General features: G+C 44.2%; 1 protein-coding gene and 1 long non-coding RNA gene across 4 annotated transcripts in view; one reads left to right on the plus strand and one right to left on the minus strand.

Annotated features, from left to right (window-relative positions):
- Window positions 1–26387, minus strand: part of WWP2 (WW domain containing E3 ubiquitin protein ligase 2) — a 119167-nt gene that overhangs the window by 66424 nt on the left and 26356 nt on the right. For all 3 annotated transcript variants that reach the window (XM_036346081.1, XM_036346080.1, XM_036346082.1), the window contains 2 exons: window positions 4092–4229; window positions 1991–2087 (listed from right to left, as the gene is read on the minus strand). In XM_036346081.1, coding sequence (XP_036201974.1) covers window positions 1991–2087; window positions 4092–4229 — 235 coding nt within the window. The remainder of the gene's footprint in view (window positions 1–1990; window positions 2088–4091; window positions 4230–26387) is intronic.
- On the plus strand, window positions 4149–6657 carry LOC118674376. The gene is made up of 3 exons (XR_004973624.1): window positions 4149–4297; window positions 4514–4624; window positions 6202–6657. It is a non-coding gene; the product is annotated as an uncharacterized LOC118674376 (long non-coding RNA).

Genomic DNA, 26387 nt, shown 5'->3' on the forward strand with positions numbered 1-26387 from the left:
CCTTGAACCCTGAAGGTTTGATTCATCACCCTCTTAACTGATGTGAATGCATCAGCAATGCCTCACTTCCTGGGTTGGGGGGAGGGGGAGAGGGGTGCAACAGTCTCCAGAGCAAAGAAACCCCACCACTATCACTGAACACTCCCAGTGCGCAAGGCCCTCAGACTGACACACCTCATCTCAGTTCATTCCTGCAATAACCCCATGAGACACGTAATATTCCCCTTTTACACCTGAAAAAACTGATGCACCAAGAGGTTTAGTGACCTGTCCAATACCCCACAGCAAGTTGTACTGGGAGGACTCTCATCCAGTCAACTGCCCTGCTACCTACCCCCTGTGTGTGCACACTGACCAGCAGCCATGGGGAAAGGGGTTCTTAGGGACACAGAGGATACTGCCTTCGGGTGATTCTTTCAAAGTGCTTGCTGCTGAATGGGAGCAGGTTCCATGTGGACACAGAATAGATGGCTGAGGCTGCAGTGGTGAAGCAGATGGAGGAGGACTCCCATGCGGCTTATAATAGCTGGAAGGCGCTCTGCCCACCAATAATGAACTAGCATTGACTGTCTACCACATGTCATTGCAAAAATGCATCTGGCTGTCTGTTGAAGTCTGCCTGCTGTTTTAACAGTCAACAATCCTCCACACAAACAACAACAAAGAAGGGCTGGCGGGATACAGCGTATGAATTTCAGGGTCTCACAACTGGAGAACTTCAGAGAACAATACATAGGGCAAGAACTTAAGTCCAAACTTGTTAAGAGCTGGACGCTGCCTTCCAGCTCCAAATAAGTGTATCAGTTGTTTGACACAAAATGTCCAAGTCAGCTGCAAGGCCAGAGTGGTGGTGACCGGTGCCAAAGCTAAGAAGCCATCACTCTGAGGCTGAAATGCTGAGGTGTTCTCTCGGCCAATACTCGGCACCGACTCCTCTGTTTTCTCTAGTTCTGGGTGCCCATCACTCCTTGGTGGACCCAGGTTTGCCAGTTATACTGTTGGTCCTTAATGCTATGAGACTTGACTATTTATCCAACCTGTAAGTCACCTAGTGAGTCACAGAAAGAGGCAACTGGTCTTTAGAGCGTGGGGGATGCCACTGCAGGTGCTTGGAGAAAAGCAGACAGGGAAACATACTCTGGCTTCTAATGACGCTATAGACAAAAGCCCAAACACCCAACCCTCTCTGGCTTCTGACACCTGCCAGGCTCAAAACAACCAAGTCCAGAGAGGCTGATGGCTGTCCTCGGAGGAATCCTTCCAGCCTCTGTGGGTATTGGCTGAAATCATAAGGTTTCTCCAAGCATTTCCCCCACACCCTGGGACTTGTTTGGGAAGATTTTTGCCAGTTACTTGCCTTCTCTCCACCGATTCACAAGGATTTACTGTGATTCTTCTCCTTAAAATGTCTGGGGATTTTGTACATTGTAAGAAACAGCCCCTCTCCATCGCCCTAATACACTTAAAACTATTCTTCTGCCTGGGAACTCAGTTATCGTGAAAATGAGTCTGCATTAACCCAGGTGTAAGATGGGAATGTAGGTAAATAAAATTTAAGTCATCGTGATATGTATAACAAGTAAAATATAACTCAGACTCGAAGGACGGGAGGTCTTAACCAACCCCCCAGAAGAGAAACAGAAAACGTCACATTACAAAGCAGCATTGCCCTAAGCATTTCTGTGTGGATCTTGGAAGCGTAACTGTGGCCACTGCACCCGATGTATAAAAAGCAGTCAAGTACTGTTCGCCAGTTCCTCTTATCCAAATAACCATTAGCCAGTTCCAACCTTCGACAAGCGACCCCTGACCCTTCCGAGAACCCTCAGTTTTGTCCTCCCCTCTGGGCCTCCTTAACACATGGGGTCAGTTATAAGCTCTCTGGAAATGTCCACCAGTTCCTAACATAAATCATTCCTTGCCACTTGGCAGCGTGTTTTCAATGGCCCTACCCATCCTCCGGGCTCCTCCTCATCCACAGGGGTCTTACCGGGATCTCCCTCCAAAGCAGTTGGTGCTGGGGGACTGGTGCCGGCCCTCGGCAGTGACAGCGGTCCCGCTGGATTCTCTCGAAGGTGGCTGTGATCCTAGAAAGGGGATCCATCACAAGAAAAGACAGAAACGTTGAGAAGCTCAACCCGTGCTTGAGATGTGGCTACAGCACAGAGCTCCCCTGTGTGTGACAGTTACCCACCACGTGGGACTCAGAGAGGCGAGCAAGCTGCAGCCGCCAGCACGAGAAGGAACAGGGGCAGTGGGTGAGATCTGATCAGGGCCACGAAACAGAGGGGCTCAAACCTGGGAAACAGCTCTTCTTCTCCAAGACCTTCAAGAATGTCTAAGGCACTTATAAGCATGTTGCCTTACACAGCACATGAACTTCGGCCATCCACGTGAGACAGAGAACAGATGCTGACCATGCAAAGTGGGGGCAAGGAATTGGGGCATTTCTCCATGTCACAACCAAAGGACTTTTCTTTTTTTTTTTAAATATATTTTTAAATTGATTTTAGAAAGGGAGAGGAAGCAACAGATAGAAAAACATCAAGGTGGAGAGAGAATCATTGATCGGCAGCCTCCTGTACGCCCCACACTGGGGATTGAGCCCGCAATCTGGGCATGTCCCCTGACTGGGACTTGAACTGTGACCTCCTGGTTCATAGGTCAACGCTCAATCACTGAGCCACGCCGGCCTGGCAACCAGAGAGCTTTTCAAAAGCCAAATCAAATTCAATTAAAAATCAAATCATGATACTATTCTGCTAAAAACCATTCCGTAGGATGGGGTTCAAAAGGATTTGAACCCCAGGCCTTCAAGGCTGTGTGATCTGAGCTGACCTGCCTCTGCGGCTTCACCTCTCACCACTCTCCTTGCTCCCCACAGTCCAGCCACCCTGGCCACCTCTGTTCCCACACAGGCCAAGCTCACTCGCACTTCGGAGCCTCTGCACATGGGACCCTTCCACCTCTGACTCGGCCACCCCTTCATCCACACCCCCACCTTGGCCTGTCAGAACTCCTCATACTCCAGAGGCCTCAGCTTCCCCAGAGGAACTTTCCGTGCCCCCGCCCCCAATTTAGATGAGATCCCCTAAAGTAGGAGATTTCATACTTCCCACTATCTTTCCTTCATAGCTGTTGTCACAATTATAGTTACACAGTTATTTGTGCATTTACTCGTTTGATGTTTAGCATCCCCTGCCCCTACCGAGTAAATTATAAGCTCCTGGGAGGAGACACCAAGTGAATTTTGCCCCTGCCATCGAGCTAGCACCTGGTCCAAGGTCTAGCACATACCAGGTGCTCAATTACCTACACATGTGCTGTTTTCCTCCATGCACCAAAAGCACACAAGCACCATTCGGTCCAGCTCAGGGAGGATTCTCAAGTCAAGGCCCAACCATTCCCCAGGTGCCCTTGAATGAGAATTCCAATTCCACCCCCTTGAAGCTATAGAAAGCCTGTTTGGGGCCTGGAAAGTCCCTTAGTTACATCACATTTGACAAGAAAAATTATGGAGAAATCCAACCCATTATTTCTGACTTCATGAAATAATTTCCTGCTAGATCCAAGGTGACTAATTTCAGATTGGATTAAAAACAAACAAACGGCCCACATTCAGGGCAGAGCGGGAAACACTCTTCAAATTCCCTGCCCCTGTCAGTATTTTGCTAGTGTGAATCTCTAAGACACAGAGTCCCCTTTCCCAGCAATAGCATCTCATAAAAGACACCCTCAAAGCTCACCGGGAAGGTTAACTGCATGGGGGTGAGGAAAAATGGGCCCAAGTAACATGTAATAAAGACCTTTTATTGTCCAAAGCCCCTGTGGGATGAAAGGAGGTTTTTCTCTGCTCTCAAACCAAACACCACACTTAAAAGATGACACTTATTTTGTTCCTTTGTCAGAAAGCTGTCCTTGTAAAATCATGTCACGATTTTGATCATGCTTATGGACGCTGAAAGGAATCAGGGCTAGCTATGGGCCAGGGCTGGCTGAGCCGTACCCAAACCAGGGACCTGGAAGAGAACCAAACTCTGGGCACCTCCCTACCCCCCCGCCCCACCCCTGGGGAGCAGGGCAGCACTCACCGTCTGTCACGGCACTGCCATTAGGCACGCTTCCCAGATCAACAGTCGGCCCGTCCAGGAAAATTGTCAGCTCACCGCCCGAGACAACACCGCCTTTGTTCTCCGTCTGCAGGTTCAGGGTCAGCTGTGTGTTCTCCACTGTTGGACACAAAAGGCAACGCGGATGGGAGAAAGCAAATGCACCCGGAGTTAAGATTCTGGAAGTTGTAAGCTCCCACTTCGCCTACTCTGGCTCCCCTGGCAACATTTTGCCGCAGCTTCAAATCTGTCTGTGGCATGGGAAACAGAACGGAAAGGAACATGCCTAATTGTCACTGTTGTATGAGGCTGGTGGGGAAGGCTGTACTCTTCCTTTTCTAAACATGTTAGGTTATTAGGTTAACTACAGAATTTCTACATTACTTGTTTGGTTATACTTGCAGGACCATAAGGAAAAACTAGAGATACTGAAGGCGTACAGAGGAAGAAAGTAGTTCCTCCAAGCAGTATCCCTCTACTCATATAGAGAACAGTGGCAAAAAGAAAAGACACAGGTAAGAAGACCCTGAGGGAACATCTCAGGAGTCATCTCTAGATGAACAATTTCAGGGGCTTATTCTTTTCTTATTTGCATTAAAAGTGTTGTTGTTTATTTTCAACTCTGAAAATGTTTCACCTTGAAATAAGGAAAACATTTTTTTTTTAATATATTTTATTGATTTTTTACAGAGAGGAAGGGAGAGAGATAGAGAGTTAGAAACATCGATGAGAGAGAAACATCGATCAGCTGCCTCCTGCACATCTCCTCCTGGGGATGTGCCCGCAACCCAGGTACATGCCCTTGACCGGAATCGAACCTGGGACCTTTCAGTCCGCAGGCCAACGCTCTATCCACTGAGCCAAACCGGTTTCGGCTAAGGAAAACATTTTTAAATAATAAAAGTTCAATACAAGCAAGTCAGCCCCATAGTCATATGACCCGGGGTTAATCCGGGAAGGGGAGACCACTCACACCTGGCTCTGTCACCGAGGTGGGAAGGCAGCTCACATTCACAGTGCCCAGAGCACTAGGTAGTCAGCCCTGTGGGCAAACAAGACAAGCTGGGAAACCACAGCAGGAAAACAGAACAAACTGGCAGGAGGCAGGAGCCCCAAACCCTAGGTGGGCTGGAAACTGGTACACACACAATCCCGACCCCCACCACCAAGCTTGGCCACACCGTCCAGTTCCTGCTCAGGAACTGTAACCTCCAGGTCAGGGCCGTTCAATAATCACCGGGAGACAGCAGCGTGTTTGAGGATTTCCAAAGGCTGTGCAGTCCTTCTGTGCCTCCCCCACATCTTACAAAGCCAGACCAGGAAAATGCCACATACTCCAACCTCCCTGCCCACCCACCATCCACCACTTAATTTTATCTCTTAGTTGCTACTGTATTATTATAAGCTACCTCACTGGTTTTCTAGAACAAGGCAGGGTATCTATAATAATAATAGCGTAATATGCTAATTAGACTGGACAGCCACACGACCTTCCGGACAACCTTCTGGATGAAGCCAGGGCTGCGAGGGCTGAGGCAAGCTGCCGCCGCTACTGCTGCTGCTGCGAGGGCCGAGCCCCTTGCACGAATTTCGTGCATCGGGCCTCTAGTGTATAAATAAGTACCTCCAGGAGCACTTCCTAGAAACAACCTCCCCCAATGAAAAAGCCTGCCCCAGATTTCTCTAAGGAATAGACACAGTTCTTTAAGAACTTAGCAAAAACAAAGTCTGGATCAATTCAAGGATCTAGTATAATAAAGTAGAAATCAGTTACCCTGCAGGTTTTCAAGTTTTCTCCCTTCCTTTAACCTCTCTTCCTGTAACGGTCTCTTGTTGAGTCCATTGCTATTTTCAGTCAGTTTCACGGAGGGGCTTACTCAAATATTTCCATAAAATAACACGTGTAATGTGAAAACAAGTTCCTTCAAAAGTCTAGGCGTAGGGAGAAAGAACTGAGACCTACCCTGTGCAAATTCAGTGATGCCATGAGGAAGCCATCAGACATCCAGAATATGGGACATCTACACAGTAACTGTCCAGGAGTCTTCAAAAAGTCAGTGTTGTTAAGCATGTTTCTTTCTTTTTTTTTTAGAAATGTGGTGTGGCAAAGAGATTCTTCTAGATTGAAAGAAACAACCCGAATGCAATGCGCGTGAATTCTGACTAACCCTTGGCTTGAAAAAAAAATATTCCGGGGGAAATCTGCACGAGACTGGATATTAAATAATGTCTGAAATTACCGTTAATTTCCTTAGGTTTAAGAATGGCACCATGGTTTTACATATAAATGTTCTTATTCCTGTGAGACTCAAGAGAAGATTAGAATGATATCTGCACTTAGTCTTAAATGGTTTTATAGGAGAACAGGCTGAAGTTTTTAAGACTAAAGTGCTATGATATCTGCAAGTTACCTTCAAATGGTTCAGGGGGAAAAATGCACATTCCCACGGGCTCGCACGTATTGGTTAAACAAATGGGGCAAACTGTTAAAAAGGGTTGGGTCTCAGTGGAGGGCATCTGGGTGCTCATTGTGTTACTCTTTCCATTCTTCTGCATGTTTGAAAATTTCATAATAAAAAGTTGGGAAAAGGTTTTCACTTAATTGGCAAGGCTATTAAAAAATTAAACCTCTGAGAACAGAACACCCCATTATTCTCTTTCTTTAAAAGTAGCTGAGCCAGGGGAACCCTACAATGCATAATGGGACTAAAGGAGCCATTAGCTAATTGAGTGACAGACTGGAGCGTACAGGGGAGGCTGAAAGGGGCAAGTGTGGCTGGAAAACATATACTGGAATCTTAACTATAAATAGCAGCGTTAGCCACGTCGCCTCGGGGCCCTCAGGTTTCACTACAGCCACGCGGACAGCTCTACAAAGGGCCTTTCTCTTCAAGCATGTCTTCCCACTACTGCCTTTTGAGGCACTGCTCAAAAATCAAGAAACCAATTAAACAAATCAGCGTAACAGGTCGATTTCCATCACTAGAATCAGGTCTAGGAAGCTCACCAGCTACTCTCAGCCTGGGCAGGCCCTGCTCTATCTGTGGCCCCGCAGTTCACATATCTGTACAGAGCACCTGCTATTCTAGTCACAGAGATTCAACAGGAACAAACAAAGGATCTGTGCTCTGGGCTGTTTGTTTCTAGTTAGGAGGAACAGGCAATGAGCAATGGTTTTTGGTGGTGTTTTGTTGTGTGTGTTTTTTTAAGTAAATTGCATAATCTGTGAAGAAGTTACAAATGTAGTAGGAAAAAATGAAACGAGGCAAGGGATGGAGAGTGCCAGAGGTGGGAGGAGGGTTTGGGGTGGTGAAGAAGTCTCGCTGGGAAGGTGACAATTGAGCAAAGACTTAGAGAAGGATGAGGTTGGGGAAACCATGTAGGTATCTGGAAGGAGAATATTCTAGGCAGAAAGAGAAGGGAGCACAGAGGCCCCAGGTGAGAACGTATCTAGCAGGTGTGAGGAATGGCAGGGAGGCCGGGGTGGCTGGAGGAGACGAGGGAAGAGAGCAGCAGATGAGGGCAGTGGATAAACAGACCCCACAAGGAAGGCCTTGGAGCCCTCGCGAGGTCTGTGACGTTGACTCTGTGTGAGATCAGAGCCCATTGGAGGGTTCTGAGCAAGGAAAGAACATGATTCCCATTATAACAATCACACCGGCTGCAGGAGCAGCAAGGGCTGAAGCAGACGAGACCAGGCAGGAGGCATTACGATATTTCAAGTGGGAGCAGATGGTGGCTTGGGCCAAGGTGATGGCAGTGTCTTCTGGGAACAGGGTGCCTAAGGGAGACTCTACTTTGGCTTCCTTCCTAACACACGTTAGGGGGGCTGATGGCCCCCACAGAGCACATCAGCCAGGCCCCACAGTCTCTTGGAATCAAAGCTTTGGGCAAATCATAGGCAGGGACTGAAAAACAGAGCCAACTTAAGAGCATGGACAGAGGAAGTCAGATTCAATTACAACCAAATGGAACATACATAATGAAAATACTCCGCTGGCAAGAGACTTCAGTTCCACCGAGAAAGCCAAAGTCCTGAGCTCACGCTAACTTCAGCAATCAGCAAGCACACTTCTTCAGTTATGGGACTGTGCCCTTCTGTTCTGTTCTAAGTACCCACTGGGAACCAATACCTTGTGATGCTGCTTTATGGAGGTCAACACACAGCGGTAGGGCTTGGATATTAGAATCCCAGGGAAACGAATTTGGAAAATCTCAAGGACCATGCCAGGAAATCACTTCAAAAGCTGCCAGACCGAGACAGACAAACAGACACTAGGTGCTTCCTGATGGAATCACACATCACCTCATCAAAAAGGGGGGGGCGGTGGGGGAGAGAACTCTACATCAGATCAAGCCTCTAAATCTACCTATGAGTTTACAGAAAACACAGAGGGACAGAGGAACGCGCTAACCCACAATTCAGCAAAACCCCCAATGTGAGAAACTACAGGACAAACCATCCAGTTTCTCCAACAACAAATTTCAAGGGGTAAAAAAAAAAAAAAAAAAAAAAAAAAGGAGAACTCATCAGCTAAAAGAGCCTTAGGAGACAGTTCGCTCTTATTTGGATTCTGATTCAAACAGACCAATGGGGGGGGGGGGGGGGGGCTATAAGACATCTGGGGAAATGTGAAAACTGAGTATTTGATGATACTGAAATAATTCCCATCAAAGTTTTTTAGCTACGAAATTGGCATTACAGCTATGGTTTCTAACAGCTCTTACATTTTAAAGATACGCACTAAAATATCTGTAGGTGAAACGTGTCTGGGATTCGCATAAAAATAACCCAGTTAGGTGAAAGAGGAACGCCCATCCCTCTCAGGGCTGTGGAGCTGGGTGGCAGGCACGTAGGGGTCCATGGACTATTCTTTCCACTTTTTTTATTTTTTATGCTTGACATTCTCTGGGATAGTTTTCTTTCAAACCAGCACACCCTAGGCACAGAGACTATAAACTAACTTAAAAACTTACAAGAATTCAACAAAACTTATACAGTTTTGAAATACGAAAGAGCAAAAAATATATCAGTCAAGATGCTTAGGGAATAACTCTTATTTTTCCTAACTTCAAAGCCTCAGATTTGCAAGTGGCTTCAGGTTAATAATTTCCTATTGGGAAGAGCTTTTACGTACAACAAGAATGAGTAATATTTTTTTAGGAGTTACTTTTTCCCTTTCTTGACTTGAACTTTTTCATGATTTTTTGGGTTTGTTTTTTTTTTGCACATGGAACTAACTAGTATGGATAAATGGGACATGGAAGCTGCCTGCCTTGTTCCAACAAAAGAAGAAACTACGGAAACCATAGCTGCCAAACGGTGCCACTGTAACAGTGCAGTTCAGTTACGAAACCCAGAGCTCCCGCCTGGACAGTTTCACCGCAGTGAATGAAAGAACCTCCCACTTGAGAATCTTTTGTCATCGCTGTCCCTCCCTGCCCCCACATCACCAAAAGGTACATGCACTGTCCACACTTAGACCTTTTTTAAAAAAAATTCATTTTTTCTTCCTAACTCAAAATACAAATGCAAAGATTTACCTGGAAATTTGCAAAAAATAAAAATAAAACAAGACACAAAAGTAGGATACTTTTAAGGGAGACCCCGTATTCTTGGGTCAAGAGTCTCGGAAGCCTGATGAAGATGTGATTGATTTGGCCTTAACAGAGCCGCTCAGTGGAACAAACAAACCTCCTTCTTCCTGCCTCCCTCTACCCTCAATTCCATAGGCCCATCAAAAGAAAGTGAAAATAAGCAGGGCATTCATTAACAGGTCAGTGTTCGCGCTGCACAGAGCTGTGAAACACTGGCGCACAGAGGAACCGAAGGGAGGAAATTCCAAAAGGGCAGAGAGTAAACAGTCCCTTTTCCATTCCCTGGTTCCCCATAACTCAGACACACACAGGCTCAAGTCTACTCCAGGTTTAAAGAGAACGTTCTTTCACGTTCCCTTTGCAGTAAAGGAAGCCAAAGGCTTCCAGGATTTACTGTTACGATGTCTCTTTGGCTTCCAACCTTACCCAGATTCTAACAAGAGAAAGTCTTTTCTACCAAGCTAGATCAGGTCGTAAACACTGGAATGCTTGTTGGGGACCAATGTTGACTCTGCTTCACCCCACTCCCTTGTGCCCCCAGCACTCACAGGGTCCCCCGCCCTGGCAGGGTCCTCTGAACACAGAGGGTAAGGAAGAGTCTACCTTGGCCTCTTCTGTGTGCTGTTGCTGGGGGTTCACCCTTAATCATCTCTAAATTACTTTGGTCTACTGGGGGTGGTATTAACTCCTCTAGAGCAGATAGCTTCATTTTACAAAGCCAGTTTTGTAAACTTCACTTTTTCTCTTTCTTCCTTGTTCATTTATTTAAGAAACATTTTCTGGGCACCTACTATCTGCCTGACACTGTGCTGATGCTGGGTTATAAAGAAGAATGGATATACACATAATCTCTGCTTTCAGGAACCTCACAAGTCAGTGGGAGAAAGAGAAATAAGTAAATCATCTTGCAAGGAAATGTAAACTTACAACTATGGAACAGAGTGCATGTAAGAGATCTATGGTCCCATGGGCAGTTGGCTAACTGACTTGTTCATGGCATCAGGGAACGTTTCCTGAAACTGACTACTCAACTGGGACCTGAGATTTCAGGCAGATGGCTAGCAGGTTGGGGGAGGGGAGGTAGAGAGGAGGAAGACCATTCCAGGCAGAGGAAATACCATGTGCAAAGGCACTGTGGCACAATAAGCTGGATGCTTTCAGGTCACTGAACAGTGAAGAGTGGGGCTCAAGAGGAATATGATCCAAATGGGAGAAGAGATCTACATGGTGGCCAGACTATATAACGCTTTGTGGGCCTGCCACGTTGGAGAGTTTTTATCTATACCCGAAGAGCAGCAGCATGATACTTGAAGGTTTTTAATCAAGGTGTGACAAGATCTAATTTGTGTTTGCAGAACAGACAAAAGTAAGGGTAGACACAGGTAGAGCAGAGAGGAGGCCACTGGAAAGGAACAGGGGAGTATAAGCAGGGATGAAAGAAGAGAGCAGACTTGCAAAAGTAAGAAGTAAGAGAACCTGAAAATAGATTAGCACAGGGGGTGGGCAAGAGGGGTGGAAATATCAAAGACAAATCCTGGATTTCTACCTTACTTAACTGGACAAATGGAGGGTCTCTATGTTGAAATATGGAACACTGGGAGAGGACCAACTCTGGGAAAGAGGTGATGAGTTCACATTTGGACACGTTGATTTCTAGGTGCTTCTGACATCCACGAGGAGCCAGCAAGACATGTATGTGGGCAAGATATGTGGGTCTACAGCTCAGAGGAAAGGTATAGGCCAGAGTTTCGAATCTGTGGGTCACCTGCACATGGTGGTTATGCATAAGGAGGAGGTACAGATGGGAATGCAATCACAGAAGAAGATGGAATGGTAGGAAACTCTCAGTTATTAGTCAAACAGATGAAGATGACCTTGCAAAGAAGACAGGGAAGAACGGGCAAAGAGGCAGCAGGATGAAAGGAAAGGATTCCTGAGACGGCAGGCAAGCGTGGGCTCTTCAGCATGGATGGAGAGTCTGCCCTGCCTCACAGGAGGAGAGATGCGGCTCCTTCCTACCACAGGAAAGGGAGGAGAGATTGGGCACACACATATCCCCGTTGGTCAATCATAACTGTCCTTATTTCTCTTGACTCAGAGTTCCAGTGATCTATGGCCAAGGGCCCGTACAATTCCACACGTTTCTACTTACACAGAAAAATGCCCATGGCTGCACACCTCAGAACGGGCTATTCATCACAGTCATCCGCCCAATAAGGTGTACCACAGACAAAGAGTCTCTCTTGAACGAACGAGGGTCCCTTTAACACAGGATACAAAAGCCCTCATCTGTCTTGGTAAATCTCAGTTTGTCAAGCTGTAGCATATTTTTCAAAAAATTTTAAGTAATTTAGGGGAAATAAATACAGATCTGAGAAAGTTAAATCTTTAGAATAAACTGTCAGTTCACATCACTTGCTGCTGCCTTGTCAATAGAAGTCCTCTTCCCCAAGGGGAGAGAAAGTCCTCATCACCCATTAATACAGCAGTTCTCAACCTGTGGGTTGCGACCCCTTTGGGGGTTGAACGACCCTTTCACAGGGGTCGCCTAAGACCATCGGAAAACACATATATAATTACATATTGTTTTTGTGACTAATCGCTATGCTTTAATTATGTTCAATTTGTAACAATGAAATTGGGGGTCACCACAACATGAGGAACTGTATTAAAGGGTCGCGGCATTAGGAAGGTTGAGAACCACTGCATTAATAGCTGCTCCTAGACGGGCCCTGTAACAATCTATGCACCCTTGTTCGAGCCACCTCTCCCTGCTGTACAGGATCAAAGCCATGTTTATAAACCCGACAGAGGCAGGCTTTCAATGAACAAACCTTTTAAGTGGTCTTTGAATAGCAAAATGTAGGAACTTAGCTAAAAGAGAATTTTTATAGTTAAGATTCTGCTTTTTTAAAAATGCCCTTTTAAAAATTTGGCTTTTAAAAGTTACAATTTCAGATGAGTGGAATGTGCCACATTAAGATTTGGACTAATGATATGATGAGTATAGGAGAACATGGAAAATTATTCATACTACAATGTTAAGTTAAAAAAAGAGAACAGGAAGTTGCAAAATGCACCCTATTATTAAAACCCTGCCTGTAAAAACAGGCAAAATGGCACAGAAATAAATGAACCAGGGAAAAATAATACATTGTGTTTAAAGAGTAAGATTATGAAATAAATAAAGGCTTTACTTTTTAATTTCCATTATCTGCATAGTGGGTGTATTTTTTTTCTTAATTTCCATATCAGTTAGACATGTATGCATTAGTGTTTACAAGTGAAATGACATGATGTCTAAGATGGACTTTCAAATATGCCCCAAAAAAGTGGGGACTAAAGATGTGCCAATCGCTGTTAAAAGTGTGTAATGGTCGCCCTGACTGGTTTGGCTCAGTGGATAGAGCGTCGGCCTGTGGACTGAAAGGTCCCAGGTTCGATTCCGGTCAAAGCATGTACCTTGGTTGTGGGCACATCCCCAAGAGGGGGTGTGCAGGATGCAGCTGATCGATGTTTCTCTCTCATCGATGTTTCTAACTCTCTATCTCTCTCCCTTCTTCTCTGTAAAAAATCAATAAAATATATTTTTTTAAAAAGTGTGTAATGGTACAGGATAGTTCATTACACTATTCTCTCTACTTTTATTTATGTTTGAAATTTTCCATAATAAAACATTTTTAAAGTGTGTCCTATTTATGCTATATGTTATCATCACAATAAATATTAACTTAATTTTTAAAAAATAACAACATGCTTATTGCAAGAAATTAAAACAATACAGAAAGGTAAAATATGACACCTTTCCCATAAACACACACCCATGCCAAATCCCTTCCCTATGACATAACTCACTGTGGACAACTTTGTAGGGAGTCCTCGTACTTGCAAACACTAGCACAAATACGTACATATAAACTACGTGTGCAAAACCGGCTTCATCTAGACCCAAGAGTTGGGCCCTTTAATTTTTCCCTTAATATGTTCCATGAATCTTTTAAAATACATACAGAAGCAATTATCCATTGAGGAAGGTTTTAGGATGGAGGAAGGGGCACGTTCAAGGTGAATTCAGCCTTTTCTTTAATATGCCCCCTCTGAGAGAATGAATTCATTAATACATGTGCAAATAAGCACTAATTAATTGAGAGGGAGAGAAGACACAGACATCATATTCAGAGAAATGTGTGCCTTGCTGCCCTGTACGTAATAAGCAGATCCCCCCACCCAGGCCGGGCCTGACACTAAGGAAAATCCCTACTCTGTGCCTAACCGTGGCACTGACTGTCCTGCTCATGTAATTGTGGCATTCTCACCTTGGGCCAGGATCGGTTTCGCTCCTGACATACCACTCTCCTGCAAGAATAAGTCTCTTACTCTAAGAAAAATACTCCTAGGATCCTGGAAGACCACAGGAAAGGGGAAAGTAAAACATTCAAATGAGATAAATGAGGTTTGATCTTAATACGATTCCAGCAGCCGCAGTGCCTCCCCTGGGAGAACCTGAGAGGCTGGAAGGGGCAATCAGGCGGGAGCCGCTCGCAAATAACTGGCGCGAGGCAGACGCCCAAGATCAGATGAAACGTTTCAGATTTGGGAGGTTGAATTTTTTTATTTTTTGGCAACGGGAAGGAAACAGCTCATGTGGAGGCAACAGTCTCATTCTCCTATCACCTATTGTGTGCTCTGTGCAAGGCCACCATTTCATGCCTGCAACAGCTGTCCGTTGAGAAGCCAGTGCTATGCGGCTAATTAGACACAGCGTGGGTCCTCGAGGAGATGGCATGACACCTCTGTGGGACGGGCTGGGAAGAAGTTTCTAGAAATGTACAACAGTACAGTCCTACATTAACAGCAACCCGGTTTGCAAGAAGAGTTTTCCAAGCCTTCCTTGTGTAACAACCTCTAGACCTGCACGGTCCACTTTGGGGGCCACAAGCCACACGTGGCCACTGAGCACCAGCCATGTGGCCAGTCTGAACTGAGATGTACTATGAGTGTAAGTGACACACCAAGTCTCCAAAGACCTCATACAAGGACAAAAACAAAAAAGTATGTAAAGTATCTCATTAATTATTGTCTGTAAATTGATTATATATTAAAATGAAAGCATTTTGGATCTATTGGGCTAAAGAATCAATTACTAAAATTAATTTCATCTGTTTTGTTTTTACTTTTTTAAATGTGGCTGCTAGAAAATTCAAAATTACATACGTGGCCCATGTTATTTCTATTGGGCTGCTTGACGCCTCCTCCCTGCCACTTCTGGTCATAATTTTGAGCAGGTGTCACTCACCAGACATGGCTGGCCCCAGGGGTCTCTCTAGTAACCTGATGCACCCAGTTCATTCCTGCCTCAAATCTTCTGGCATGCTGTTCCCTCCGCCTGGAATGCTTTTCCCCTGCTGGCCTGGCCAATCCCTTCTCATCCTTCTGGAGTCCAGGTGATTTTGCCTCTTCAACTGGCAAGCCTTCCTAGACATTCCCCCGCCCCGGGCTAGGAAAAGTCCCAGAGACACAGTCCCAGAGCATCCCGCACTTTCCTCCATCCCATCCTTCACAACTGGAACCGTCTGCACCCGTTATCCGTTTAACCTCTGTCCGCCTTCCTCTCTAGATCCGAAACTCCAGGACTGTCAGCCTTGTTCTCTGCTGCATGTCAGCATCTAGCCCAGTGCTCACAGGGTAAATAAATCTCAGACCCTTCCCCTGCTCCAGGCAGGTCTCACAATCCTAAGAAGGGCCTATAGAGAAGACAAAAAGTTCCTCTCACACAAAACCCTCATCCAACATTGAAAAATTCTTACATCTAAAAAGAAAAAGAGGGAAAAGGTGTCTTGACCCCCCTACAATGGACTAAGATGCAGAATGTCATAATATACCTCTAGAAAGGGGAACAGCTTTAGCCGACATTCTTGTTTGTGGGGGTGGAACCATTCTGCTCAGATATGCGTTCCCATGAGGTTGACCAACTTCCAAAGCCGAGACACATTTATGGAATATTCTAGAGGCAGCAGTAAACCCCAGGCTACACAGAGGCAGCCACGTACAGGGAAAGGAGTTCCCGACAGAAAGCTTTTCTTCCCCCTTCCAGGAAGGTTTCACAAGGCTGCCTCTCAGCCGGCGACACAGAAAGCAGGTCTGTTTCCACATTCGTTGCAGGGGCCTGTGTGTTTACTTTCGAGACTCGTGGCTAAAAGGACCTTTTCTTTCAAACAGCTCTCCACTGACACTAACGCCACGAACTGGGTCCGGCTGTAACTTTGAGAAGCTGGGCGGTGGGGCTGGGGAGGGGGTGGCTTTGGCTTCTTCGGGAATTCCTTGAGGTTCTGGCTTGGCCATATCTGCCTGAGGTGCAGGATGATGGAAAGCAACACACAGAGAGCTTTTCAGAGGCTATTAAGGATGGTTTAAATCCCAATGCCTGGCATCTGGTGCCAATCAAGAAAACAGTAGTCACTGATGTAACTGCAACCGGATGGGGTAAAATGAAACAAAGCCTCGCCTTTGGAGGCCAGGACGGACTCAGGCCGATGGCTCCCCGGAGTGGCCACCCAGCACCGCCCTGGTCCCAGCTCTGCCTCAGACGGGAGCCACAGCACTAGCCACAAAAACCTAACTCACACGAAAATACGTTCACCTCACTAATCTAATTCAATATAATTTACATAATATACCACTATTATATTATATTATATTATATTATACTACATTATATTAATTATATTATATTATATTAGTGTTTTCTATGTGTTTTAGGCATAGGGATAGAGAGATGTACACAAGTGAACAGAAATCAAACAATGTCTGCCCCAGGCAGCTTACATTCTCATTGTAGAGGATAATAAGTGAGATGAATAAATAAAACATGTAGTATTATGTGAGAATATTGCTAAAAAAAAAAAAAAAAAAAAAGAAGAAGAGAAAAGGATATAAATCAGGGAAAGGAAATAGGAAAAGTTGAATAGGGAGGAGTCACAATGAAGACAGTTTGGAAAAGGACATATACTGTTGTGATTCCATTTGTATGAAATGACCAGAAAATGCAAAACTACGGAGGCAGAACGCAGATATGTGATTGCCACAGGCTGGGGGTGGGAATGGGAATGAACTATAACTGGGTCTGAGGAATCTTATTGGGTTGATAGGAAAGTTCATGGTGATGTTGCAAAACTTGTTAAATTTTTCAAAAAGCACTGAACTGGACCCTTTTAGAAAAAGACAGTCTGGTCAGGGAAGGCCTCACTGAGGTGACATCTGGGTAGACTAGAAGGGGGTAAAGAAGCAAGCCGTGAGGACACCTGAGGAAGAGGACTTTAGAAAGAAGGTAAGGCCAATGCGAAGGCCCTGAGGCAAGAGCATCAGTGGGTGGAGAAATAATTAGGAGGCCTGTGGGCCAGAAGGGGTTTGGAGAGGGAAGGAGAATGGCTGAGATGAGATAACAGAGAGGTGGCAGAAAGATAATGGAGCGTCCTTTAGGCCTCACATCATAATTTTTACTCCTAGTACAACGGGAAATCATTGGAGGAATGATACCTCTGACTCACAGTTTGGATTGTTCTAGCTGCTGGTTCAAAAATATACTATAGCAAGACAAAGGCAGAAGCAGGGAGACCAACTAGGGGGCCATTGCCTCCTAGCAGTTGAAAAGTGATGGTGACTTGAAAATGGGTACTAGGAGAAATCATGGTAAGAAATGATCGGCGAAAACCAAGATGGCGGCATAGGTAAACACCAGAGTTAGCTGCCTCGAACAACCACTTCACAAATACAACTAAAAGACGGAACGGACATCGCCCAGAGCCACAGGAAGACTGGCTGAGGGGAAATTCTTCAACTAGAAGGAAAGAGAACAGCATACGAGACTCAGAGGAGGCGTAGTGCGGAAAATACAAAGGTGCGGAGGTACGTGCGGAGCGGGCTGGTAGCTGAGGGCGCGGTTGTCCTTTTCAATCGGGAGGGAGTCTCAGATTCTGAGCTCCAGTTCTGGGCGAGTCTCTAGGGACCAAGACTCAAACGGGAGAAGCAGGACTGTCTGGCATCGGTCGGAACGCGAGGGCAGCTTTCTCTCCGAGGTTTGCAGCGGTTACTGGGACTCTGAGAGGCAGAGCCTCTGGGGACGGGACTGAGAGCAGCCATAACTGCTCCCTCCACCCGCTCTGTTGATCCCATGCAACCCGCCCTGCCCAAGCCCTGCACAGAGCCATTTGCCAGATAGCCTCAGGCAAAGGCTAGATTAGCACCTCCCTAGAGGACAGAAGTTTTCCCACTGCAGACACAGCTGATTCTCACAGCCAGTTGGCCTGGAGGTCAAATCCCCCTAGTATTAGCTACAACAATCAAGGCTTAACTACAACAAGACTGTGCACAAAGACCACTAGGGGGTGCACCAAGAAAGCATAAAAAATGCGGAGAGAAAGAAACAGGACAAAACTGTCAATGGAGGATATAGAGTTCAGAACCACACTTTTAAGGTCTCTCAAGAACTGTCTAGAAGCCGCCGATAAAGTTATTGAGACCCTCAAGAAATCTAATGAGACCCTCGATGTTGTGATAAAGAACCAACTAGAAATTAAGCATACACAGACTGAAATAACGAACATTATACAGACTCCCAACAGCAGACCAGAGGAGCGCAAGAAATAAGGCAAAGATTTGAAATGCGAAGAACCAAAAAACACCCAACCGGAAAAGTAAAATGAAAAAAGAATCCGAAAATACGAAGATAGTGTAAGGAGCCTCTGGGACAGCTTCAAGCGTACCAACATCAGAATTATAGGGGTGCCAGAAGATGAGAGAGCAAGATATTGAAAACCTATTTGAAGAAATAATGACAGAAAACTTCCCCTACCTGGTGAAAGAAATAGACTTACAAGTCCAGGAAGCGCAGAGAACCCCAAACAAAAGGAATCCAAAGAGGACCACACCAAGACACATCATCATTAAAATGCCAAGAGCAAAAGACAAAGAGAGAATCTTAAAAGCAGCAAGAGAAAGAAACTCAGTTACCTACAAGGGAATACCCATACGACTGTCAGTTGATTTCTCAACAGAAACTTTACAGGCCAGAAAGGAGTGGCAAGAAATATTCAAAGTGATGAATACCAAGAACCTACAACCAAGATTACTTTATCCAGCAAAGCTATCATTCAGAATTGAAGGTCAGATAAAGAGCTTCACAGATAAGGAAAAGCTAAAGGAGTTCATCACCACCAAACCAGTATTATATGAAATGCTGAAAGGTATCCTTTAAGAAGAGGAAGAAGAAGAAAAAGGTAAAGATACTAATTATGAACAACAAATATGCATGTATCAACAAGTGAATCTAAGAATCAAGTGAATAAATAATCTGATGAACAGAATGAACTGGTGATTATAATAGAATCAGGGACATAGAAAGGGAATGGACTCACTATTCTTGGTGGGGAAAGGGGTGTGGGAGATGCGGGAAGAGACTGGACAAAAATTGTGCACCTAGGGATGAGGACAGTGGGGGGGTAAGGGCAGAGGGTGGGGTGGGAACTGGGTGGAGGGGAGCTATGGGGGGGAAAAAAGAGGAACAAATGTAATAATCTGAACAATAAAGATTTACTAAAAAAAAAAAAAAAAGAAATGATCGGATCCTCGAACATATCTTGAAGGTAACAGGACAGGACTTCCTGACAGAATGGATGTGGATTGTAACAGAAAGAATGACGTCAAGGAGGACACCAAGATTTTAGTCTGAGCAAAAGAGGATCCCCATTGCTGAGACAGAGGCCAGGAGGAGACTCCGGCTGCGAGTGATAAGTGTACAAACCAATTTTAAGGTCATGACACTGTCACGGGAAAGGGACCAGGACCAAGGTAGGTCTGCCCCAGCATGGTCTGCAACACGTGGGCTCTTGACCTCACATAGGAAAGATTTCATGACACAAGTTCAGGTGATTTTGAGAGTCTGTTTACTAAAGCTGGGGACAATAAAACACAGGAAGGGGTTAAGATAGAAGAGACAAGATCACAGCAACAGGATTGAGCCCAGGCGGAGCAGCCGTGGCCCTTTGGAAATGTAAGGAAAAGAGTCAATCCTAACTGAGGCTGTCTGGGCCCTTTAGACGTGAGCCAGCAGCGGTGTGGACTCAGAAAACAAGTCACAGAGGCCAAAGGAGGGCCTTTGGAGACAGATTCAGAAGGTTCGCTCAGGACGAGCTGCCACTGCCCACTGCTCTCCTGGTTACAAGTCGCCTGGGAAGCTTTAGAGCTTAGGAAAAAGAAAGCAAAGATACATGCTGAAAGAAGTGGGGGAAAGGCATGGGCATGCTCAAGGGATAGCACACACTGGGTCCTTGTCTTAAGGGTTGTCATCTGTTTTCTAAAGGCGGGAAATTTAGGTGAGGTGTCAATCACCTAAAATTCATCAGCTTTCCAGGTGTGTCCTTTGATATGCTGATGCATCAAAATGAATGTATATAGGGATCAGGGTTATTCTCTGGTCAGTTTCACCTTCAACTAGGAAAAGACCAGGTCCTAGGCAGGTCTGTCCCAGGCATGATCTGGAATGTGGAATCCACTTGCTCCTAAGGATCCTTAGTTAGGGAAGATAAGAGCTTGTGATTTATTAGCTGGCTGTAAATTGCTCCACCATCTGTATAGCTATCTGTCTCAGTTTCCTCATTCTACTTGCCAAGGAATTTTCCTAGCTTCTTATTAAGCTACCTTAATACCAGATTAGACCATGAAAGAAAGGGGTATAAATTAACAAACAGATACAGGACTAAGCCAACTTGGATATTCTAGTATTTCCAGACTGGCAAGGAGGAAACCAACAAAGGAGATTGAAAAAGTGTGACCAGGAAGATAGACAGAAAACCAGCAGGGGGTGGTGTCCCGGAAACCAATCTCTAAGGCAAGTAAGTTGAAGATGAAAACTGACCACTGGATTTAGCAAGATGGAGGTGACTGGTGATCTTGGTACAAGCAATTGCATCAGGGCAGTGAGGACAAAACCTACTTTGAAGTTTCTCAAGAAAAAAAGGAGAAGGAGAAAACAAAAAAAGATGCAAATTAAAATAACAGGAAGAAATCACTTTTCACCTCTGAACAGACCAGGTTGGCAATGCCCAGTGCCCCTGAGGGTAAGGAAACTAGGTACACCGGTCTTTGCAGCAGACCCAGTCATAGGCATAAAAAAACCTGAAACATGCCTTTTGACCCAGCAATTGCATGCCTAACTTTACTACCATAAAAAGAAAAAAAAAGAGAAAAAAGAGCATAACTATCTTTACCAAAATTTAACAAAAGGCTTGCTTATAAACTTAAGGACTTCAGTCTCAGAGGGGTTTTTGTGAATTTGACCCCAAAAGCAAGAGAAGTAAAGCAAAAATAAATGAATGCAACCACATCAAACTCTGCACAGGAAAGGAAGCCATCAATAAAATATAAAGGCAACCAACAGAATTAGTATTCTAATGGGAGAAGATATTTGTAAATGATACCTTTGATAAGGGACTAATAACCAAAATATATAAAGAACTCATATAACTCAACAATTAAAAAAAAAAGCAATCTAATTATAAAATAAACAGAGGGCCTTATACTTCCCAAAAAGACATACAAATAGCCAACAGATAAATTAAAAAGTGCTCAACTACACTAGCTATAAAGGAAATGCAAATCAAAACCACAATGAGATATCATCTCATCCCTGTTAGAATGGCTATTATCAACAAGACAAGAAATAGCAAGTACTGGAAAGGATGTAGAGAAATGGGAACCCTCGAACACTGGTGATGGGAATGTAAATTGGTGCAGCTGCAATGGAAAATCATATGGAGTTTCCTCAAAAAATTAAAAATAGAGCCACTATATGACCCAGCAATCCTGCTTCTGGGTATCTATTTGAAAAACTTCAAAACATTTATTCATAAAGATATACTCACAATAGCCAAGACATGGAAACAACTGAATTGTCCTTCAACCAATGAAAAGATAAAGATGTGGTACCTATATACCTATTCAGCTATAAAAAATAATGAATTACTGCCATTTGCAACAACATGGATGGATCTTAAGAGTTTCATGCTATGTGAAATAAGTCAGACAGTAAAGGATTAGAACCATATGATTTCACTCAGATGTGGAATATAAAACAGAAAGCAACAAATGAACAAACAATAAACTTATAGACACAGCATGGTGGTTACCAGAGGGGAAGGAGGTGGAGGGAGAATGACTAGGATAAAGGGGGTCAAATATATGGTGAAAGAAAGAGAGTAGGATTTGGGTGGTGAGCACACAATGCAATATACAGATGATATATTATAAAACTGTACAGCTGAAACTTATATAATGTTACTAACCAATGTAGCCTCAATAAATTTAATTTTTTAAAAAGAGTCTTACTTATACTACTAAAGAAGTAGAAATAACCAACAATAAAAGATTGGTTAGCCCGGCCAGCATGGCTCAGTGTTTGAGCGTCAACCTATGAACCAGGAGCTCATGGTTCGATTCCCGGTCAGGGCACATGCCTGGGTTGTGGGCTTGATCCCCAGTGGGGGGTGTTCTGAAGGCAGCCAATCAATGATTCTCTCTCATCATTGATGTTTCTATCTCTCTCTCCCTCTCTCTTGCTCTCTGAAACCAATAAAAAGATTTTTTAAAATAATAATAAGTAAAAAAAAGGATTGGCTAAACTATGGTGCTTTCATTAAAAAGCTATTGTGGCTATTAAAAATTATATATTTTGCCCTAGCCAGTTTGGCTCAGTGGATAGAGCGTCGGCCTATGAACTGAAAGGTCCCAGGTTTGATTCCGGTCAAGGGCACATACCTGTGTTGTGGGCTCGATCCCCAGTAGGGGGTGTGCAGGAGGCAGCCAATCAATGATTCTCTCTCATCATTGATGTTTCTATCTCTCCCTCTCCCTTCCTCTCTGAAATCAATAAAAATATATTTTAAAAAAATTATATATTTTAATTGAGGAGGAGCAGCCTGGGTTAAGAAAGCAAGTTACAGAGCAGAACGTATAGTGAGTTTCTACTTTCGGAAAAAAATAGTTACACACACACATACACAACTTACATACCAAATATAACATACTAAATATTAACAGGATTAGCTTTGAAAAATATAATTTCAAGTGATTTTAAACTTCTCCTTCATTGGAAGATAGTATATGCAGAGGTAACAGGCAAAATCTCTGGGACCAAAAGGCCTGAGTTAAATCCCAACTCTGCCTCCACCTACTATATGATTTTGGGCAAAGTACATAATGTCTGTAGAATTTCCTCAGCAAAGGAGATGGTGATAAAATCTAGCTCATAGGTATGAAGGAGTATTGAATAAATTTTAATATATATATACATATATATATATATATATATATATATATATATATATGAGGATTCAACAAAACAATGCCTAATACATATGAAGCACTCAGAATATTTTTTGTCTGCAATAATCATGAAATAATAATAATCAGAAAAATAGTAATAAAATTTTCAGTTTCAGGAGCATATTTTACTTTTAATCAGAAAAAAATATTAATATTTTCAATTTGTGGATCACAAAAAAATTTCCTGTGAGCATTCCATGAGACTGAAATAACTAGGTCTTATGGTTTAGCAGGTTCATACAGGTAACTAATTGGCTATGCAGGACTGATTTAGCCATTTCTACCACCAGGCCTTTTCAAGTTCCAGCTATGTCCTAAATAATATCTCCCTGCCAGCTTACAGGATAATCACATACTGCCTTGCACATTTGTCCCTTGCCCAACTCCTCCTCAGCTGAAGAAACAGTGAACAATTTTTCAAATTTAAATTTAAAATTATTTTTAACTGTAAAGCTTTTTTTTTTCCATTTTTCCTTCTTCTCCCTCTGACTCAGGTTCCAAGGATCAGTAGTCTTATTTACCTTTCAATTGAAAAACTGGAAAAACAGTGGTGTGTTTACTTTAAAATAAATGCACGTACTGTCTGTCAGCCACGCCTCCTTGAGGTGCACAGCCCACCCACCAGAACACGCTATCCTTATAGAGAGCAAAGGAGGCGGTGCGCCCCTCCTGACTGGCCTATCTGTTCTTGGAACATAAAGTGCTGAAACAACCCTCTGCTTGTAAGATTTTTAAATAAATAAGGAGCTGTTTGCTTGCTTGCCTTGTTTGTTTTTTTTAAATCTGGGAGACACACATGGGGAAAGAAAGGAGACATACAGAGAAAATGGAGAGAAACATAAACAAGGAGCTTTTCGAAGTCTACTTCATTGATCACAGTGGTATGGGTACAGTCTCCTGTGCACTGTAGAACTGAGTAAATGCATAATTATCTGGATGATGTTAAGAAGCAGGGTTCTGCCCTGACCGGTTTGGCTCAGTGGATAGAGCGTCGGCCTGAGGACTGAAGGGTCCCAGGTTCGATTCTGGTCAAGGGCACGTACCTTGGTTGCGGGCACATCCCCAGTAGGGGGTGTGCAGGAGGCAGCTGATCGATGTTTCTCTCTCATCGATGTTTTTAACTCTCTATCCCTCTCCCTTCCTCTCTGTAAAAAAATCAATAAAATATATATTTTTTAAAAAAGAAGAATCAAAATAATTTAAAAAAGAAGAAGCAGGGTTCTTATACAGAATGAAGAAAGGGTAGGAAGAACTCTGTGGAGGTGAATTAGAATTAGAGGTTCCAGTATGAACTCACGGTGTTTAATACAGAGACATAGAAATAGATATTTATATGTCTTTGTGTGTGTACATGTGCATCTGTATCTATAACGTCTGTCAGGAAAACAGAAGGCTCAAGAGCCAAGTTTGGAAGAAGAGCAGTGGGAAGAGATATGTCCAACCTGATGGTGACACACCCTCCAATGAAAACAGTGAGACTTTTAGGGGAAAAATAACAACTAGATCCTTATCCCACATGACAAACTCCAGATTGATAAAACGGTTACATGTTTAACAAACTAAATAAGGAAAACCATCACAAGTGTCGGTAAAAGGAAGGTATCTAACTTTATTTTTTCCCAAGTGGAAGCTCAGTGCTCTCAGACTTGAGCACGCACCAGAATCCCCTGGAGGGTTTGTTAAAACACAGACCCGGACCCAGACCCAGAGCTCTGATTCCTCAGGTCTGGGATAAGGGCTCAAAGTGTACATTTCTGATATGGTTCCAGGCCTGGGGACCATGTTGCTGGTCTGGAGGCCACACTTCGATGGTTTCCTTTACTGTGCAGAGTTTGATGAGGTTGCATTCTTTTAGTTTTGTTTTACTTCTCTTGCTTTTGGGGTCAAATTCACAAAAAACCCCTCTAAGACTGAAGTCCTTAAGTTTATAAGCTAGACTTTTTGGTAAATTTTGGTAAAGATAGTTATGCTCTATTTCCCTCCTTGAACGCAGGACACTCTGGTCGTGCCACGGTCTGCAGTGTTCATGAGGCCCGCGGCGGAAGAGGAGAGCTGTAAGAGGAAACTGACCTTGGGGGCTACCTGCTGTCAGTTTAGCAAGGTCATCAGTGGGCAGGTACAGACAAAACCTGCTGATTAAAACAGATACCGTGTGATGGGGATTGTCTGAAAATTCCCCTAATAAACACGTTTTTAAAAATCAGTATTCAACCTCAAAATCTGGCTTCTACACAGAGAGGACTAGAGCTGTTCTTAAGGGCCAAACCAGCGCTTTTGGTCAAGTCCTTTTGGCATCCACGGCCAGTTCGATGTCCCCACAGAAAGCCGGCCGAGGCTGACCATTACACAACTGCAAGACTTGAGTAAACCCTCCACCATAGCATCCCGCTGCCAACGGAAGTCATAAAACACCAGCTGAGTTCCCCAGTCAACTTCCAAGTCCATCCAGGGGAAAACAAGAAAGCAAGTGAAAGAAGGAATTGTGTCTCATGGAGCAGAAAAATGCTAGTCATCAGGCCCTTTCCCAGGAAAAATGGTTTCAGGAAGAGCAGGCCACGGTGAGAAAAGTCACCTCGCATACTGTGACCCACTCGCAGATGAAACTGAATTCATACGTAGAGACCACTCCGGAAACATTCAGCTCAGCAGCTCCCCAAGGGGCACAGGCCCCAAGACCAAGGTGCTGAAACGTCCCACATTAATGTCAGCCTCCCCGCTCCTAGGCCCCCAAAGCTTTTGTATTTGTTCCTCTTGGAATTATCTCCTGAACAACTTCACGCCTGCCTCCCATTCAGGCAAGGAGGGCCCACATCAGCAAACAGTGTCTCTGTTGCCCATCTCTGGGATTCGAACCTCCCCGTCTGTGGGAAGAAAAGTACCAGATGAGACAATAACTACTACTGTTGTCACTGCTTACATATGCTTCTATGTATCAGGCAATGCTGTTAGCTCATTTAAGCTCAAAACAACATTTTACAGAAGCGGAAACAGAAGGTTAAGAGACTGAAAGATGTCACAAAGCTAGTGGAACCAGGATTCGAACCCTGGTAGTCTGACTCTAGAGTCTACATGTTCATAACCACTTCCCTACATGACAGATGTGTAATCACCAGAAACAGCCGTGATGAAACATGGCTGGAATGTTATGCATGCCAGCTATGCCCTGGTCACCCTCGAAGACTTGCTTTTCTAAGAGAATGAAGCCCACTGTCCTAACACAATCCACATTTTCCATTAGATTTGGATCTGACATACCTTACTCCTCAACCCAGCCACACACTCAAAGGGCTACGGCTGGTGCTG

Source organism: Myotis myotis, unplaced genomic scaffold (assembly GCF_014108235.1).
Source record: "Myotis myotis isolate mMyoMyo1 unplaced genomic scaffold, mMyoMyo1.p scaffold_m19_p_19, whole genome shotgun sequence".
Classification (NCBI taxonomy): domain Eukaryota; kingdom Metazoa; phylum Chordata; class Mammalia; order Chiroptera; family Vespertilionidae; genus Myotis; species Myotis myotis.